The sequence below is a fragment of the Lissotriton helveticus genome, chromosome 1_1 (assembly GCF_964261635.1).
Source record: "Lissotriton helveticus chromosome 1_1, aLisHel1.1, whole genome shotgun sequence".
NCBI classification, from domain to species: Eukaryota; Metazoa; Chordata; class Amphibia; order Caudata; family Salamandridae; genus Lissotriton; species Lissotriton helveticus.
In genome coordinates this window covers 393,244,932-393,265,806 of record NC_136057.1, presented here as the reverse complement: position 1 = coordinate 393,265,806, position 20,875 = coordinate 393,244,932, and the positions used below count along the sequence as shown (strand labels likewise).

General features: G+C 43.8%; 1 protein-coding gene across 1 annotated transcript in view; it reads right to left on the bottom strand.

Moving 5' to 3' along the window:
* Positions 1 to 20,875, bottom strand: part of TEAD4 (TEA domain transcription factor 4) — a 479,147-nt gene that overhangs the window by 157,798 nt on the left and 300,474 nt on the right. Inside the window, exon 5 of the mRNA XM_078647400.1 lies at positions 810 to 853. Coding sequence (XP_078503526.1) covers positions 810 to 853 — 44 coding nt within the window. The remainder of the gene's footprint in view (positions 1 to 809; positions 854 to 20,875) is intronic.

Sequence of the window (20,875 nt, the reverse complement as noted above, 5' to 3'; positions counted from 1 at the left end):
ATGCTCAGCTGCCAGATTGCTTTGCAAAGCAAATACATTTTACCTCATCATTTCTATCCTTCAATAACTCAGTCTCCAAACAAGGATTTGCTTCAAACTCTGTGTCCTTCTTACAAGCCCCTACAACACAATAGTCCACCATGCTTTGCCAAACTCCTGACTGTTTCAGGCTGAACCAGACACTTAAGCATCAAGGACTCTCTGCTCCTCAGAATCCACAAATTCAAGACCTCACTAACTAGAGAGAACTCCTTCACAGGTGAAGCGGCTACAACACGGAACTCCCTTCCATTTAATCTTAGGAAGGCTGCACCTTTTGTCGCCTTCAGACGAAAACTCAAAATTCACCTGTTTAAACAATTGTTTTCCAATTCTTGTCTGTTTAACAATGCTAGTAATGAGAACAAGTCTTTCTGCAGAAATACCTAGTTGTTATAAATTCTTAATACATTTTGTGTGGATTATTTTATATCTGTGGATATATTTATGCATAGTACTAATATTTTTCTATTTTATGGATTTGAACATAAATTTGAATACAATTTTTTGTTGATACCTCATTGGTCCTTGTTTTTGCATTCACATGAAGGAACATTCACTGTGTTCTGCTCTGACTTGTGAATCTTTTTCCCATTTTCCTATCTCATTCTCAATGTTGTTTCATGTAAAGACCCCGCCGACCACGTATGGTTTGATGTATCTGCACTTTATAAATATGTAAATAAAAAAAACAACCTCATTACAAGTGCCTTTTCTGAATGATATTACAATATAGAGCTGCATGCTTTAAAAATAGATGTGTTACTCACTCTTGGGAAGAGTCGGCTTGATTTGATAGGGCCCCATGCCAAAACTGCAAGACCATAAATAGAAGGAGTTAGCACATGGGTAAAATTATATTTGTTAACATTTCTTAAAACAAGTTCAGCAACCAATTAGCAGGTATCATCTAAGTATTTCAAAAGGTCAAGCAAGATTATGAGTTTTGTTTTAGTTTAGCCTGAGGACAACGAAGGGTAAAGCTTTATAGAACTGTACCTAGAATAAAAGAGATTGTGCTTCTTTCGTTAAGTGCTAGGCCATCATCCTGGAACGTACATACGTGGTAAAAAAAACAGGAATTTATATTACTCTACTAAGTAAACTTTATGTATTTGGAGCACAAAGTCATATGTACAGTGAATATTAGCTATAATGTTAACATAATGTATGAAGCAAACATTATCTATGAATTGGACATTACTTGTAGGGTAAATATTGTGGACAGACTCACAAGACCATGTTGGCCATAAACACATTCTTACAATTGAAAATGCCTCCATTTACACAAGTCAGGATCTCTCTATTTATTTTTTTTTTAAATGTTTTTATTGTTTGCAGGCGTACAAGGAATAAGTAAATTAAGGCATAAATGATTAATTTTGACATACATAAATTATTTCCATATAAAGCATAGACAAATACAACTAAATCATGAGATGTTATTTGGAGAATAGATGAACAAGAAGATAATATCAATTTCTTTTCAACGCTGATGCAGATAGTATAGTTCGATCTATTTTCTACACCCCTCCCCTGTATCGCAAGAAAAGAAAGAAAAAGAGAGAAGAAAAAAGTAAAAAAATAAAAGATAAATAAATAAACAAAGTGAAGCATCATCAATCTATAAAAGTACCCCAAATTTTTTCATGCTTTTTCAATGTCTGTAAGCCCCTGATCTTAGCTAGAGCTAATTCCATTGAGTATATCTCGATTACCAGGGCCCACCAGTCCCAGACCTTAGGTATTTCTGGACTAATTCAAGCTCTGGCCAAAGTTAGCTTAGCACAGGACATTAATATCATGGCCAAAGCGGCTTGTGGAAAAGATACCGAGTAAGTGTCTAACAAAATAGAAGTGGCCGTAAATGTAGGCAGCTGAATATGTTTCAGTTTAAGAACTTTTTCTACGTCATGCCAGAAAGTTTTAAGATTCGGGCACGAGAATAAGATATGTACTAAATCAGCTGCTTCGGCAGAGCATTTAGGGCATTTTGTACGATCACTATGAATGTTATTAGATGGCCATTTTGAGATTCTTTCCGGGGTGTAGTACAGCATACAGGTTGTTCTAAATTGTTGTAATCTGAGGTTTGATGATCGTACTCATTTATTGATATTTATTAAAGAACTCTCAATCTGTTTCGGTGTTATATTCGACCCCAACATTCTACTCCATTTGTCAGCCAATTTAATACAATCATTTGATTTAAATCCAGCAAAAAGCTTGTATGCTTCGCTTATTGTGGATTTATTTTTGGATGAGTATAGACATGTCCAGATATCACTTTCAGTGACCTCCAATATTTGTTTTTTATTAATCAGGTAGTTGTGTATCTGTAGGTGTTTATATCTCATATTTTCGGATAGATTATATAATAATTTGAGAGTATTGAAATCTAAAAAACCTTGTGTTCCATAAAAATCCCCTAGAACCGTGATACCCGATCTTAGCCAGCAACGAGTATTAATGTCGGAAAAAATATTTGGTAGGCCCGGATTGCCCCAAAGCGGAAGCTTGGGGTGAAAAAAGCTGGTATTGCAAAGAGAAAGTATGTTACCCCAGATCTTTATTAAGTCTCTTATAGTCTTAAATCTAACCCTTTTGTAGTAGTTGGGGTCGTTGATTCGGAACAGAAACATGTTCGAGTCGGATTTTAGTGTAAAAAAGTGAAAAAACAAAGTCCATCTTTCATTTAATAAGGAGCGAAGACGAATTACAAAAGCAGACCAAAAATATAATTTAAAATCAGGAAAATTGAGTCCGCCATAGTTCGTATTATTTTTCATAAGGGCCAGTGATCTTCTTGCTTTTTTATACCCCCAAATAAAACTGCTAAGTATTCCGTCAAGCTTTTTAAAAAATTGATTATTTAATGCTAATGGTATAGACCGAAATAAGTATACAAATTTGGGCAAAACTTTCATCTTGATTAAGTTAATTCTGCCAGTTAGGTTCAGAGGTAATCTGTGCCATTTTTTTAGCAATAGGCTGGTTGATTTAATTAGTTCGTTGTAGTTTAGATTATTGATTTCTAGTAATTTAGCCGTGATTTTAACCCCTAGATATGTGGCGGAGTGGCAGATCTCAGGCACAGCCACTGCAGGTGTATAATTAGCTATTACTTGCGTTTTTAGTAGATTTAATTTATAACCCGCCACCTTACCATATTTTTCGGCTTTTAATGCTATTCCCTTTAATGCTTCTACGACATCTTCAGTGTAGATCGCGATGTCATCTGCGTATGCAGTTATTTTTAGTTCTTGTGTTCCTGATCTAAAGGGTACGATCTGATTTTGAAGTTGAAGTGCGGACAAAAAAGGCTCCAATGAGAGGGCAAATAGAAGAGGGGATAGGGGGCATCCCTGACGGGTACCTCGTAAGATAGAAAAGTCTGAAGATTTCAGTCCCCCATAGCTGGTATATGCTGAAGGTTTATCGTACAGTGCTTGAATGCTCCGCAGAAATTGTCCTTTAAACCCTATCCTAAACAGTATGTACCAGAGAAAGTCCCACCCCACTCGGTCAAAAGCTTTTTCAGCATCTAATAGAATTATACCAAGTGTGGTGGATTCTGTCTCTACTACATCTAATGCAGTTATTGCCATATTAGTATGTATAGTAGTGTCCCTACCAGTTATGAAACCATGCTGTTGTGGGTTAATGATTTGAGGCATAATAGGAGCCAGTCTTAAAGCTAAAATTTTAGCAAAAATTTTTGCGTCTGTGTTTATTAAGGAGATGGGGCGATATGACCCTCTCTCTTCCTTCGGTTTACCTTTTTTCAAAAAAAATATTATTTTTGCCCTATTCCATGACCTAGGTGTCTTTCCTTCTAGGCCTACAAATTGTATGACTTTCAGCAGTAGTTGTTCAAGCTCTTCTAGGCAGAATTTATATATTTCTAGGGGTATGGTGTCCTCGCCCGCCGCTTTTCCTGCGGGTAATAAAGCTATCGCTAGATGCAATTCAGCCATTGTTATGTCCTCAGACAGTGAGTCTATCTCTAAGCAATTCTGCATGTCCCCGGTGTGCTCCTCCACATATTTGTATATGTCGTCTAAGTTATAATCCACTTCTGGGGTATATAAATTTCTATAGAAATCGGCGAATTGCTCTAAAATATCTTGAGGTTGAGTATAAATTTTATTGCCAGCCCCCCGTATGCTTGTAATAGTAGAGTTAGCTCTGTCCTCAGCAACTTTGTAGGCCAAGATTTTCCCGATTTTGTCACCCCCCTCATATTGTGTTATTTTAAATTTATGCAAACTATTTGTGCTTTTCTGAATAAATTTTGACTTCATTTTATTTTTGATTGAGCAGAGTTCAAGGACGATTTCTATGCTTTTTGCTACATTATACCGAAGTGCTAATGATAGTTGTTCTTCTAAAGCTATTATTTTAATCAATAGTTGGTCGTTATTTTTTTTGTTTTCAAAATTTTGTCTAATTATATAAGCCTGAGTGAAACCCCTACCCCCTTACAAGCATCCCAAACCATATCAGGTGAGGTTGAGTTGATATTTATGCCTATAAATTCAGTAAGGTGTGATTTTAATTGCGTCATAAAGGATGTATCTGAAATCAAATGTCTCGGGAAGGAGAATGGTCTGGGGGTAGTTCTAGTATTTATTGTTTTGATTGTCAATAATATTGCATTATGGTCCGATGATATTCGAGGGCATAAAACCATAGAACTATTTTCCAATAAATTTTCGCTTGCTAATGCCATGTCGAGCCTAGAGCATGTTTTATGAGGGGCAGAATAATATGTATATCCAGGATTATTAGCGTTTAAGTGTCGCCAAGCGTCTTTGATGTTATGTACGCGGCATAAATCCAAGATAGCTGATCTAGTTTTGTGCATCCTTTGATATCACCCAGAGCTAGTTGTATCAATTCTGTAATCCATGACGCAATTAAAATCCCCCATAATGATAAGTTCTCCCTCCAAGCCCAAAAGTTTAACATTCAGATGGCGAAAAAAGCTAGGCTCATCTATATTGCAGCCATAGACCACACATATTTAATATTTTCGTAGCTTATCTGCGCTATTGCCCATCTGCCATCTTTACCCCAAAAAGTCTGTATTGTCTCAGCCCGAAATCGCGTGTCTTTGAGTATGGCAACCCCTCTTGTAGATTGTCCAAAAGCAGAACAAACTATGATGTCGTACCCCAGATGTTTAAGGAGTTTTTTATCCTTACCCGCAATGTGTGTTTCAGATAATAAAATGATATGGGGGTTATGCATTTTCAATTCCTCTTTAACCAAGCACCTTTTGTTCTTGCTATTGAGCCCGGCTACGTTCCAAGCTAAGTATTTTATTTCATACATCTAAAAAATACAGAAGATTAATCCCTTAAATTTTAAGCATGTCTTAAATTTTCCAAAGTAGATTTCATGACATCCGCATAGCCTCATATATCGCATATTTTTAGTATTATTGGCGCGCAAAAAAATTCTGGCTTCATGGTATGCGACCAACCCCTCATTCCTCTCAGCCTGCAGACAAATTTTCATAATTTTTCCCCTCCCACCCTCAACCCCCCATATTGCGGAGACTCCCACCCTCCAACCCCCCACCCCCCTAGTTCTTACCCCGGCCGGGGAAGAACCATCCCTCTGCATCTGCTGCCGCTGAAGGGGCAGCTTTCGTGCCAAGTCACCCAGAGAAGTCTCTCCCATCCCCCACTTGCACTGTTAAGAGTTTGTCAGCGGGTATATATAGAAAATAGCCTGGGCATTTGATATATAACTGCTTAAAAGTTACAAAAGTTGCAGAAAAGGAAGAAATATTAAACAAAATTAGCTGATTTGAGCAAATGTATCATCCCCCCTGCAGCCCAAGTATTAAATAGTGGCAATTTCTAATACTTGTTAGGTCACAAAAAAAAGAAAGTAAGTGAAATAAGTAAATGGACTAGACTAATTCTTAGTCTTATTCTTATTCTTGCCCCTATCAATGTCGGCTAAATAAGCCTCTGCTTCTTTGACTTCAAGAAAAAAGTGTGTGTGGCCATCTTTGATAACTTTGAGCCTTGCTGGTTCTTGGAGAAATGCCTGACCTCCGCTTGATTTTATAGGATCTATTAGCTTTCGAAGCATCCATCGTCTGTCCATTGTTTCTTTGCTGAGGTCGGAACGGGCGAAGATTGAGAATTCACCAATAGCTACCGGAGTGTTAGGGCGGGCCCTCTGCCATATGGCCTGGCGTAATAGAAAATTTCCAAAGAAAATTAGAAAGGGACGTGGGAATCGGCTCTCCCTATTTCTCTGTATCAGAGGGAGGCGATGGGCTCGTTGGATTTGTGAATCCCAGTCCCAATCTGCTAAATCAGGGAAGGCTTTCTGGAATAAGCCTACTAAGTACGCCCTCGGGTCAGAGCCTTCTGCGCCCTCCGGCACGCCAAAAAGTTTAAGATTAGAGCGTCTCTGACGGTTCTCCAAGTCTTCAACTTTTTGTTGAAGTGTAGCAAGCTGAGTTTCATGTTGGTCTGTTGCAGATGCAGTCTCTAAGTGGTTCTCTTCTAGCGAAACCACCCGTTGTTGTAGCTCCTCAATATCTTGCGAGAATCCCCTGAACTTAGTGGTGAGTTCTTGTAGAGTAGATTGAACTCTGCTATTGTCCTCCCTCAATTGTAAATAGTATTCCTGTGCTTCTGCCCGTTGGTTGCTCAATAATTGCAGTATTATATCTAAAGAAGTGGGATCGGCTGATTCTTGGCTTGAGCTTTGTTTAGAGATACTTATATGTTTATTTATCTCCACATTAGTATAGGAAGAAAAAGGTTCTGAAGAAGAGAAGGTGTTCGGGGCTGCTATTGCTGCAGAGATTGCAGTAGGTTGTATCATATCAGCCTCTTCTGTAGAAGATTCCGTGGTAGGCTCGGGTTCAGACACCATCAAGAGTATAGAAGCGGACGGTGGTATGTAAGGTGTGTTGGATATATTAGATGGTAAGTTTAGTGTAGTATCTAAGGGGCAGGAGTCTAAATTAAAAGATCTGGCGGTGTCAGGTAAAGTCTCTTTATTGGATATAGGTTCTGTAGGGCTCCCCCCTGTGAGTCTCTGAGTCATATTGTTGACTAGCCCCTTTGCTTCAATCCATCTTCTTAATGGGCTTTGGTTCTGTAAAGCTTTAATTGAGGTCTGACAGTTATTTATCATATGTTTGTTTAGTATGCCACCACTTTTGCCGCATTTCTTTGCCTTCGGTTTTGTTTTCTGTTTTCGCCCTTTTTTGGTGCGTGCTTTTATTGCGTTGCTCAGATAGACCCCCTTGTCACCCTTCTCCCCCAATTCATCTTCGATTTCTACGTCAGTATCTTCAATGTCTTCAATATCTTCGAATGAGCCTTGCTCTATCTGATCCGTAGCCACCTCCGCCTCTGCTAGCCCATCAGCTTGCCCACCAGGTTCCACCCTTGCTTCTGCTTCTATATTATCCATCAAGACAGCAGTGTCGCCAGAAACTATCCGGCCCTCTGTGTGCTGATTAAGCTGAGGCCCATCTGCATCTGCCCTGTCTTTCTTTGTAGAGACAGATAAATTATTTTTCGCTGGAGGTGCAGATTTTTTAGACATAGATATACTGCCACTCTGCCCCTCTGTGTTCTCAGTCTCTGGGACCAGATTTGCGCTTGCACTTATAGGGTCCCCCCCCCGCATCTCGCCCTCCTGTTTTTGTCAGTCGCTTAGTTTTAGCCAACAGCCTTGCAGCACTCTGGTTAGCCTTTTTTAAGAGCACATCAGGGGGTAGGTTAGGGGAGTTCTGTACCTGGTTCTCTGGGTCAGAGTCCATGCTGTTCTGTTGCTGATCATCTGGCAGCTCAGGAGCGGCTGTGGACGCTTCAGCGATAGCAAGTTGCCGGTTTACGTTTTTCCCCGCACCTACTACTTTCGCCGTGCCACCTTTAGCTTTCTCCAGTAAGACAGTTCCTGGAGCGTCTGAGTTCGCATCTGAGGTCGTTTGGGCATTAATTTTAAATGTTTGTGCGACCTGAGGGAGAGCCGCAGCCACAACCGGCAAGAGAGGTAAAGCACCCGTAACACCCGCGTCCCCAGCTGGGTGTTTTCGTGTAGTCCGCGGGAACCTCTTCGTAGACATCCCCTTCCTCCGCCAGGTGTTTGCAATGCGGGAGTAAAGCCCCGACCAGCCGAGCCCGGATCCCCTAAACAGACCGCCAATCGTCCGTCGGAGAAGCTCAGCAGTGGCAGTGGCGGTAAGCATCAGCAGCGCGTCTTGTAGTGAGCCTCGTGAGTTGCGCTGAAAGTATTTTTCCGCACAGAGCGCCTCGCTTCCCACCTCCGCACTTTCTTCTGAAGTTCGCTATCTGTCTGTTTTTTTCCCCCTTGGAAAGAAAAGTGTATCGCCTGCAATGCCTGCAGCGCTACTGCCCAGTCATGAACGCCGTGTCGCCATATCGAATCACTCGGTAGGGATAGTTAGAGAAACCCCTGGACGAGCTTGCTCACAGCAGATCCTCACTCCGCCATCTTGGATCCGCAATTTTCCAAGTCAGGATCTCTCTAAAGGATACCCAACAGATGCAAATGGTTTTACTACAATGAATTTCTCAGCCATGAATGTGGCGAAATCCGCAGTAGTTCATCCCACACAAGGCATAGGAAGTAGAAGTAACAAGGAATAGTTTGCCTTGCACGTTAGTAAGAGCCTACAAACATGTCAATTTGTGGGCATTCGCAAATCTGATTCCTTCCCACTCTATAAAGGTTAGATAAGTTCTCCCTTCATGACGGAAAGGAGACTGGTCTATCCCCCAGATTTGGCGGTGGTGCAGAGAAATGGCCTTTTCCACTTGAAAAATGTTCTCCGAAAGGAGAAAATAATTATTTACAGCTCCACACTAGGGGAACAGGTAGCCTAAAAAAGTGACATGACAGGCGCAAAACGGCGCCTGGAAATCTGGACTGTGGCATGGCACTAATATACCTGTTTTGTGAATTGGAAAAGTGTGAAAGTACATCCAGGCTGAATTGTAGAAATCCGCCATACACTTACCCTTTTATTTATGAACCAGTCCCATATGTAAGAATTGAGCGTTATGTATGAAGTGAGTGTTTTATATGAAGTCAACATTATCTTTGGTGTGAGCTTTATCCATGAAGAGAACGTTGTGAAGTAAACATTGTGTATTGAGCGGACATTACGTATCAAGTGGACGTTATGCATGATGTAAACACTATGGAAGAAGTAGCATAATGTATGAAGTAAACATTATCTATGAAAGTTTTTTTGTTGTTGCCCTCAACCAGAGAACCCCACCAAGCAGCACGAGGTGGGCTAGTGCCTCCTACAGCAGCATAATCAAGCAGCTCCACCTCTGAACCACCCAGGTGCATAGAGACGCCCAGGCCGGTTCACCTGAGTCTTCAAATCATAGTCTGGATGCACAGGGCCAGACAACCAGGTACCTGGCAACCAGAGAAGGCCGCTCTACCTGCACATCAGCATCAGCCATCTGCCACTGATTGGGCCCAGGGGAAGAAATGGCTCAATCCCCATGGATGAAGAGGCCCCTACCTAGGTGGTAGCCCAGGCCATGATTGGGTTGGATCCCCATCATCGAAGCAACTCACATTGTGGCCACAAGTGTGCATGGAAGAAACTGCAGGCAGCTCCCCTCCGACCCCTCGAAGCAACACAAGTGTGACTGCTGAAATTGGTGTCTGGGGACCTTCAAGCAACATAGTTTCTTCACCAAGAGCAGCAGGATTCCCAAATGGCCCGACTTCTTCCTATTCAATACTGACCTGCTTTCCGGGGCAGGGCACTCCTCAGTAACTCAAAAACTGGGAAGGCTTGGATTGCACTTGGAGGCACACGGAGCGTTGCTTCTCAGGGACAAACCTAACAAGGTGTCGCATCGCTGTCGCTGGTCAGGAATAACACCACACGCAGGACGACAGGTTGGTGTTTTAATTCTCTTTATTGATTCTAACAGAGCTAGTCATTGGCATGTCCGTCCTCGTCACCAGTCATGGCTGTGTGTCCACTTCCTGTCCCCTCACCGGATCTGGTGTCCGGTGACCTGGGCACTCTTCCTGGCGACCCACAGGGTCCTAGCGCTCCCTAGTCAGTCACCCTCAATGTCAGGTCATGACATCTCCCCCTTTGTTGCAAACAAATGTTCATGGCACATTTTCATAATCACCGTCGCCCCCCCTTGACAGTCCTTACTTGCAGTTGCAGTGGAGGAGGGACAATAATAGAGAGAAAAAGAGAGAGAGGGAGAGACAGAGAGAGAGAGAGAGAGATCGACAATAGTGGTCGCTTTACATCTCTTCAATAAGTCTCTGCGGCTTTCTGCAGGTTCTTCGTGGCCTTGTGTCTTTGTCATTTCTTGGTCCTCTATCTTCCTCTTTCCATGCTGCTGCTGTTTCTTCTTCTTCCACCTTCAGCTCCTTGAAGTGAGAGCTGTTTCTTGTTATTTGTTGCTTGTCGGAGGCTGCCGTTATCATCGATCCTTTTATTTTCGTCACCGTCAGTGGATCTTTGGAGAATGGGCTGTCCGATTTTCGATGTTGTGTCTGTCTCACCACCACCAGGTCTCCTTCATTCAGTTTTGATTCGGACGCGTGTCTCCGTTGATCCGCATAGGCTTTCATTTTCATCTTTGCTTCCTGATCTCTTTTTGCAATGTCATTCCGATCCGCACTCATCTTCGCCTCCATCTGTGGGAGTCTTGACTTACTCGACCGCCCTAACACCAGTTCGGCGGGGCACCGACCTGTGGAGCTGTGAGGGGTATTCCTGTAATCCCTCAACACCTGGCACAGTGCCTGCCCAGTCGATATTTGGGTCAGCTTTGTTCTTTGTATTGCTTTCTTGATTGTCCCCATAAAGCGTTCTGCCATCCCATTGGCCTGTGGCCACAGGGGCGGTATTTTCCGATGTTTGATCCCAAGGTAGTCCATGAACCTGCTAAATTCTTCTCCTGAGAATGGTGGGCCATTGTCTGTCTTTAAAGTCTGTGCAGAGCCCCATGCAGCGAATATGTCATCTAGCACAGGTAAAGTGCCATTTGCTGATGTTGACAATACCTGCCTCACTATCGGGAACCTTGAGAACTCGTCAATGATAACCAACAGGTAATTTCCCGTCTCCAGAGGTCCATAAAAATCCGCCGCTAGCTCTGTCCATACTGCCTTTGGCAGTTCTGACATTTGTAGTGGTGCTGGTTTCGATGGTGGTCCCGTCAGTTGACAGATGTGGCAGCGCGTTATTGCTTCCTCTACCATGCCATCGAGTCCTGGGAACCACACCTTTTCTCGCAACATCTTTTTTGTTGTTACGATGCCTCGGTGGGACTCATGGGACAGTTCAACAGTTCGCTTTCTCAGTCTGTATGGGATCACTATCCGTGATCCTCTAATCAGGATGCCATTCTCTGTTTCTGATAGTTCTTCACCTATCTTTTTGAACGCTAGCAGTTCTTCTTTGATTACTCCTTTTTCTGTGGGACTGTTATTGTTTATGTGTCTCCATCTTTGTTGTCTCACCACGTTTCTGATTGCTTGCATGGTGGGATCTCTCTTTGGGCCAGATGTAGGTAGGATTGATTTACCGATTCTTAATTACCGAATTTTACCGATTCGGTAATTAAGAATAGGTAAATCTGAGGGGTGGGTATGTAGGTATTCCAGATGTGCTGGAATACCGAATCGGAGAAATTCGGTATTTACCGATTCGGTAAATACCGATCGGTAATGCCCATTCATTCCTATGGGCTTTGAAGCCCATAGGAATGAATGGGCATTACCGATTTGGTATTTACCGAATCGGTAAATACCGAATTTCACAAGGGTGCAGGGGGTGTCACTTTGACACCCTCTGGCCCCCCCAAAACAGGCTCGGGTGCCATGTGGCAGGCATACATGCCCCAAGGGCAGGTCTGCCTGTCATATGGCAGAGGTGTGCATGCACACATGTGCATGCACACCGGAATCAGTATTTTACCATCAAATTGGATTTGATGGTAAAATACCGATTTTGTAAGGCTTGTGGGACTCAGAAGAGTCCCACCTACATCTCAAATTTACCGAATCTGTAAAAATACCGATTCGGTATTTTACAGATTCGGTAAATTTACCGATCGGTAAATTTACCGATCAGTAAATTTACCGATTCTGTAAAATTAAGGGCCCTACATACCATTTCTGAAATACCGGTCGGTAACGGCCGAAAATACCGATTTTCGGCCGTTACCGACCGCCCTACATCTGGCCCCTAGTTTCTTGTTCTAGCTCTGCTATTGTTATCGACGTCGGAGTGTTTTGCTTGAGGATGAAATTAAGGTATTCTTCTGCCATGGTCGTGGTCTCCTCTTTGTGGGGCAACGGGTGTCGTGACATGTAGTCTGCTGGATTTTGTTCTTTCCCGGGCTTGTGGATTATTTTAAAGTTGTAGTCCATCAATCTGATCCCCCACCGTTCTATCCGGGGCGGTATCTTGGCGTTCGGGTTGCCATAAATGGTCATTAGCGCCTGGTGATCCGTTACTATCGTGAAGGGCTTCCCGTAGATAAACATGTGGTAATGCTCACATGCCCACACAACCGCCAGACTCTCCTTTTCCGGTTGAGAGTATGCTCTCTCAACGTCTGACAAGCTTCTTCTCCCATAGGCCACGATACATCTTGGTGATTCCTTTCCTTGTTTGTGTTGTGCCAGTATCGCGCCCAAACCCACTGGGCTGGCATCCTCAGTCAGTTCTGTGCATAAACTCGGGTCAAAATACACCAGGTGATCTACAGCTGTCACTGACGCCCTTATCTCCTCGAAAGCCTTACTGCATTCTGCTGTCCATGCGAATGTTTGTCCTTGCTTCGTCAACTCTCGCAGTGGCGTACTCACTGTCGCAAAATCCTTGAAGTACCGTGCACAATAGCTGGCAAGACCCAGCAATGATCGTACTTCTGCTACGTCACTGGGTTGTTTTCCCTTGTCCAGGGTGTCTACTTTGCTGCGGTCCGGCCTCATTCCTCTTTTCGAGAAGATGTGCCCGAAAAACACCAATTCTTCTCTTCCCAGTTCACATTTTTTTTCATTTAGCGTTAGTCCGATTTCTTCTAGTTGTGAACAGACATCTCTCAGTGCTTTGTCGTGTTCCTCATCTGACTTGCCGAACACCAGAATGTTGTCATTATAGTTGAGACTTCTTGATTGGTCTGATAATTTGCCTGATTGTCTCTTTGAAGATTTCAGCTGCTGAAGAGATTCCGAAACTCAATCGCTTGTAGCGGAACAATCCTAGGTGTGTCGAGAATGTCGTTATGTATCTTGATTGTGGATCAAGTTCTAGCTGATGGTATCCCTTGCACAGGTCTAGCTTGGAGAATCGCCTTGTTCCCGTCAGGCAGCTAATCATGTCATCGAGATGCGGCCCGGGATTTCGTTCTCTTTCAATGGCTGTGTTCGGGATCCTCATGTCAACACATATTCTGATCTGTGAAGTGTCCTTCTTTGGCACTGCTACTATCGGTGATACCCAAGGTGTTGGTCCTTCTGCCGGCTCAATGATGTCTTGATCCAGTAGTGATTTGATCTCTTCTTCCACTTGCGGTTGTAGGTGTATCGGTGCACGTCTATGATTTTGAGCAACAGGCCTGACTGCTTCGTTGATGTGCAGTGTGATCTGTCGCCCTTTCAGTTTTCCTAGTCCTTTTGTTAATTCCGGATACTCTCTTAGGATGTTTCCTTTGTCGGACATGTGATAGGTCATCTTCAGCAGACCCATTATCTGCGCCGTGACGTTGCTCAGTAAACATGGTGCTGGGATATCCCCTCTTAGCATATGAATTTCATCAGTGACCGTTTTGGTCTCATATGTCAAAGTGTCTGTAAATTTTCCTAGGTTTGTTACCGGTCTTTTCGCACCCCAGGTGAACACTTGTACTCTGGATGGTTGTAGGGGTGGTTTCCTTTTCATTCTCTCATATTCCGTGACGCACATTATGTTGCACGTGGCGCCACTGTCCAGTACGAATTCCGCTTGGTGAGGCCCTACATCTATGGTCACGGATTCTGTCTTTTGTATTGTCTTCTTGTCTACCAACCGTATGCTTTCTTCATTTTCTTCTTCAGATGTGGACATGAGGTATAGCCGCTCTACTTTTTCTTCTGCTTCTTCTTCCTCTCCTGACTCTAGCGAAGAGCTCCTTGTTGTTGTTTCCATGTGTCTGTTCGTCGTCATTCGTGGTCTCCCTGGTCGACCTCTTTCATTTTTGAACTGCATGCCTTGGCACATACTAGCGAAATGGTTGCTTCTGTTGCATTTCCTGCAGGTTTGACCGACGGCTGGACATGCACCTCTGTGCGGAAATTCCAGGCCACATCGGTAGCACTGTGATCCTTGTTGGTTTTTGTTCTTGATCATTTGATCCTCTCTTCCATTGTCCTGCTCGTCCACCCTCTGTTATTCGATGAGCTCGCTCAATCCGTCATTCCATCTGTTTTGCATGGACCATCGCTCATGCTTCTGCTCTTGCCAGGTCCAGGATCTTTTCTAGTGTGGTCGGCTCCTTTAGTATCTGTGTGCAAAAATCAGTGTCCCGACATCCTTCTATTATTCTTAGGCGGATGGCCTGCTCATTGTCATACTTTTCGAACTCACAGTGGGTCACTAGTTTTCTTAGTCTGGTTGTGAAATCATCTAGTGACTCGTCAGGCTGTTGGAACGCTATGTTAAAACTGTATCTTTCGAAGTCAATGTTTCTCTGGGGGTCAAATTTGTCCGTCAGGCACTTGATTAACCCTTTGTATGTTTTTGTTTCACTTGTTGGTAGCGTTACTAAAAGGTCATCTACCTCCTCTCCTACCAGGTTTAGGAACAGTCCTAATTTTTTACCTTCTACCACGTCAGTTGCTTCCATGTACCTTTCAAATCTAGTGATCCACTTCTCCCATCTGATTCCCACTTGTGGCTCCGAGACGCTAAATGGCAGTGGTCTGCGGTACTGTGCGCTTTGTCTAGTTTCAGTCATGTACTTTTATTTCGCTGGTGCCTTATTTGTGCTTTATTCTCTGTTTTTCCTTTTACTTTCTATTGTTCTTTTCTTATTTCTCTTTGTTCTCTTATTGTGGGGACCTTTTTGTCCCTTTCCTTTTCTTTCCACCTTGTTCCTTTGTTTCTCTTTTTAGCTTCTTATTGTGGGGATCTTTTTGTCCCTTTTTCTCTTCTTTCCACTTTATTTTCCTTTATTCAAGTCTTGTTTCACTTTTATTTATTCTTTTCCGTGCTAATTTTCTTATGTCTCTTTTGCCTGGCCTTGAAATGGCTGCTCTGTTGTTTCTTATGGCCTGTTTCGTCGATGTCCCATTTAAGATGGCCGCCGTCGTTCTCGCGAGATTTCGCGATCGAAATCTCGCTCTGCCTGACCTCAAAATGGCCTCCTTACTGGTTCTCCCCTTTGATTGGCCCAGCCGCCTGACTCAGTAATGGCCGCCGAGACTTCTATGCTCTTGCGAGAGCTCACGCCTTGTGTTCAACAGCCGGCGCTTTTTCTTAGCGCTTACCGCGATCAGTTGTAGTTCTGTCCAGTCGCTGTCGGGGTGGGCTCCCGCGTCGCTCTTTCTTTCTCTCCTCCTGGTGTGTTTGCAGTGCATCCAGAGTGGGCACCTCGTTCTCCTCGATGGTGTGCGTCGACTTTTACTTTTGCTAGCTAGTCAAGTTTGATTGTCTTCCAAATGCTCCACAAGTGCTGTCACTGACCCCAGCTGAGCCATCCAGTTGGTAGTAGCAACAGGCACAGCGTACAAACAGCAGGGACTAACTCAATGTGAAGTTATGACCCACAAATTGTTACCGCTCCTGAGGCGTGAGCCGGGAGATAGTCTAGCGTTTTTGGCTGACTTTTAAATTGCGATCTGCCCTCGGTATTTCCCAGCATCTTTTGCACATATTACCTTTTTAAACTTTGTTCCATATATTTGCACCGTTTTAGCCCATGATATGTAAACTGTGTTATCAAATGATTGTGACCCGATTTTGATTGTTTCTTTACTGCTACTTACCTGTGGCTTGTAGTGGCTCCCGGAGGGCGGTCCTAGCTCCTTGGTGCAGACCCGCCATCTTGGGTGAGTCAAGGTGAGCAGTCCAGGCTTTTTCCTGCTCTCTCACCTGACTCCCAGTTGGTTCCCCTCATTGTATTATTCATGAGGTTGAAGCGAGCCAAAGGCAAGCCCGTCTGTGCCCGTCCGCTGCCTGTCATTCCTGGGAGCCCCAGGTTGGTTGGAGGTCCTACAGTCGTAAGGAACTCTTAGCGCTTGATAATACCAAGTGTAAGAGGGGGTCAGTGGGCTGTCCTCCATAGTAATCATAGGACGTGTCTAACCTGCCAATTCTGTTTTCATATTAAACCGCTAGCTTCCGCTTGTCGTACTGAGAGGGAGAACAGCATCCGAGCTGCACTTATTAACTCTCGCTCTATGGTGGAACATGCCCCAGATATCCATGAGCTTCTTTCTGATTGCAACTTAGATATTCTTTTCATAACTGAAACCTGGATGAACGATCACTGTGCTCCAGTGCTTGAGCTGGCCATTCCCGAGAACGTCAAAATTGTAAGAGTAGACCGCAGAACTGGGAAGGGTGGCGGGATTGGGATTGCGGTGGTGTTCAGGGACATTTGGGCTTTTCTCGAGCGAGCCTTCTATGGGATTAGTGGATGGGGAGGGCCTGGACTTCTCTATCGTTATGTCCCCCCATTACACACTGGGTGGCACTCTAGTTTACCGCCCACCTTCCTGAAATCCCTGGACGATGTTATTGTTCCCCGTGCCCTATGCTTTTCATGTTTCCTTCTCCTGGGCGACTTTAATATTCGTTTAGAGTGCCCGGAGGCACCTGATTCAGGAGAACTTATGGATCTGTTCGACCTGGCACAGCTGACCCAGTGGATTAAGTCTCCTTCTCACAAGGGTGGTCATATGCTGGATTTAGTGTGTTTCAACTTTGCCCTCTCTGCTACTGACCCCCTCCAAGTCACCTGGTCCGATCATTATCTGATACGGTTCTCCTGGTCTATAGGGAAATTTACGGACCTGTTAGGTACGATCCAAAGTAAGCCGACATTCCAGCCTTTTTTAAGGCGCTCTTTCTTTCGCGCCCGCCGGCAGTCTCGGATCTTGAAGGAGCGGTTGAGAGCTTTACCTCCTGGATTAGCCAAGGGACTGATGCGGCCTCCAAATTCCGATCAAACAAACGTCCGAGACAATCTCCATCTAAACCTTGGTACTCAAACTCTCTTAGGGTCTTCAAATTGGGTTGCAAAAAACTTGAACTTTGATGACATCGTGAGTACTGCCCCCTGGCCAAATCTGCTCTCCGTGAAGCCCAGAGCAACTACTATGCAGCCATTAGGGAGGCAAAGAGTAGCTCCTACGCGGAGCGGATCGCCAAGGCCAACAACAATAGTAAGGAGATTTTCTCCATTGTTAGAAGCTTTCTAACTCCTTGCCCCGAACAATTAGTCCCTCCAACTTCATCACAATGGTGTGAGGAGCTGTCTTCCTTCTTTATCGACAAAATACAGACTATCCAAGACAGCTTGGGGACAGGGCTTCAGGAGCCAAGGAACTCTTTCTCTCTGCTCCCCTTAGTCCCCACCCTTTCAGCAACTCCTTTTACGAAGTTTTTGCCTATAGCTGAATCTGATATATTGGCCATTCTTGGATCTCTCAAATTGGGTTCCCCAACTGACCCCTGCCCAGCCAGAGTCTTGGCTGGGGTGGCCAAGGTGGTCTGTCCTGAGGTTACTTTGATTATTAATCTTTCCTTACAGACTGCCACAGTTCCTCTGACTTGGAAACAGGCTAATCTCCTGCCACTTTTAAAAAAGACCTCCTTGGATCCGCTCAAACCCACTAGTTATCGCCCCATTTCTCTCCTCCCGGCATTGTCCAAGGTTTGCGAAAAAGCGGTCTTCCGACAGCTTGAGGCTTATGTGGAAGCATCCGGTGTTTTACACCCGGCTCAATCTGGCTTCAGGGCATCATATAGCACGGAGACGGCTCTGGTGGAAATGGCTGAGGCGATAAGGGAATGTCTGGACGCGGGCGGCAGAGCAGCCTTGGTGTATCTCGCTCTGTCTGCCGCCTTCGATAAGGTGCCCCATCAATTACTTCTCACACGGCTCTCTGACATTGGCATCGTCGGTTCGGCCTGGGACTGGCTGAAATCTTTTCTGGAAGAACGCTCCCAGCTGGTCTGGATGCCACCCTTTTCATCGGCTGCCAGGAAAGTAGCTACGGTAGTCCCTCAGGGCTCCACTTTGAGCCCTCTGCGCGTTAATATTTATCTGACTCCCTTGATCTTTCTGGCGGAGAAGTTAGGAGCAAAAATAATAGCCTATGCCGATGATACCCAGCTGCTTTTCACCTGGAAAGACTCTGACCTGTCGACCGAAGGGGCCCAGAGATGTCTTTCATCAGTGTTTAAATGGCTTGCACTCGCTCAACTGAAGTGCAATGAGGACAAGTCGGAGGTCCTCTTGTATGGCCAATCCCCCCCTGCCTTTAGAGAATCTTTGTGGCCTCCTGACTTTCCCCATCCAAACTCTGCGGCCACCCCAGTTAAGAACTTGGGGATATAGTTTGGGGAAGACCTTTGTTTCTCGACGCAAATTAAGAAACTCACCGGAGTGTGTTTTGGCACCCTTAAATCTCTAAGACGATTCTTTCATTTGCTCCCTAGGCCTGCTAAGGAAATGGTCGCCCAAGCGCATATCCTCTCCCACATTGACTACGTCAACGCTTTGTACTTTAGCATCCCAGGGTATCTGACTTCTGTTCAACATCTCCAGAAGATCAAGCGTAAGACAGCACCTTCGCGATCTGCACTGGCTCCCTGTGGTATACAAAGTGCAATTTAAAGCTCTCACTCTGGCCCACAGAGCCCTGCACGGCCAGGGTCCATTGTACTTGATGAAGCGCTTTGCATTCTATGCTCCAAGCAGGGCGCTGCGCTCAGCCCCACAAAGGCGGCTGGTGATTCCTAGATTTCAGAGAATACAACTTGGCAGTCAGTCCCTTTCTGTGAAAACAGCTAAAGCATGTAATTCCCTTCCCCTGGATTTACGCAACATCCACAACTTTAGGTTATTTAAAAAACAACTCAAAACCTTCTTCTTTAACCTTCCAGGTTAAACTCCTTTGCCCTGCCAGGATTCGGTAACTTTGCTCACCAGGATACTCTTGAGTAATTGTGCGTGATACAAAACTATTGTAATCAATGATGCAGGGTAGTCATAGTCTATTAGTCCATTAAGTATATTTATTTATAAGTATAGAAAGATGGTAAGTCTAATCAATACATAAGTGTATGTCTAGATATTTGCCCCACCAGGAGCAAGGTCCTCTCTGCTCAGCCCATCTCACTAACTGATCTTGCCACATACAAAACCACCCTAACATTCTACATGACATCATAGTAGGCTGAGCAGGTAAAGCAGAGAGACACCATAGAGGAAATGCATCCAGTAGTGTAAGACTACAACACATCTCCCCCATTATAATAATGGAAAACAAAAAGAGAGAATGTGAAACTGTAGGACACATGTGAAGCAAAAGAAGGAATAACATTCAAACGTAAGGTAATAATATAGTGGAACAAAACAGTGTAGTGGAACAACAAAAGAGAGGAAAAATGCATGAATTAAAATATACCATACAACTCATCCTTCTCCTTTGATAACGCACATACACTCATCCTTCTCCCTTACTCAACAATGCATTGAGATGGCAAAATGCACAAGACAGAAAGGAGGATGCACTACTAAATTAATTAGAATACCCTATTCTCAGATAAGATAAGGAAATACAAGGAATGCTAGACAAAAGATATAATCAAAAAACTAAAAACAATGGCGTTTCTAAAAGGCAACATACCACATGTTGTAAAAAAAAAACGCCACATGACAGGTCCAACACCCATAGAAAGGTAACAGTAAAACAAAAACTGTTACATTTTTGGTACTAAAACTCACGGCAAACGTGACACGGGTCATCCTAAAACATAACAAACATGCTATGCCAACTATAATTGGAAAAACAACAACTCAAACAAACATACTCCGAGCTATATCAGCCCAAAGGTAACCCCACCCTGGGCACTCCTTCACCCGAAGGACAACAAAATAAGGGAAAAGAAACAATCCCAAGTTATTCTAAATTTTTGGGGGATTGCAACACCCAAAGGAAACAAAAATCGCCATGTCCATGGCAAACATCAGATAGGGAAAACTGAACCCTAGGAAAACCAAATGTGGATACAAAAGATCCACGACATGCTAAAATAAGGAAAACTTTAAAATTTGTGATACACATGTTCAACTGGATGAGGGACACACCACCATAGTCAAAATTTTATAGCACAAACAGTTAACATCCACAACTCCAGGAATAAAAAACAAACTATAATTGTCCAGCAATTTAAGAATGTCTCAAGTTCCATTGAGCTGTCAATAAAAGGAATGTTGTGAATACGGGAAGATTCGCGACTTCCTCCACGAAAACAACAACATTTCTACCAACGTCACAACAAACATATAACTGCAACATGACCCCATCCAGATATTAAAATCACATGGTAAACAGAACATAATAAACTAAAACAATAAACGTGGTCACCGTAGTCTAAGATGAGCGATACCTCACCCGAAAGTCCAGTCTAATGAAGATGAGCGTTACTTCATTTGAAAATCCAGTCAATAATCTTTTATCCATAGTCCAGGTGGTGCAGGTTAAATCCAGTAAGTTTAAAGAATTGCGTCATATGCAGCACCAACAACTCGAGATGATACCATAAGATGCC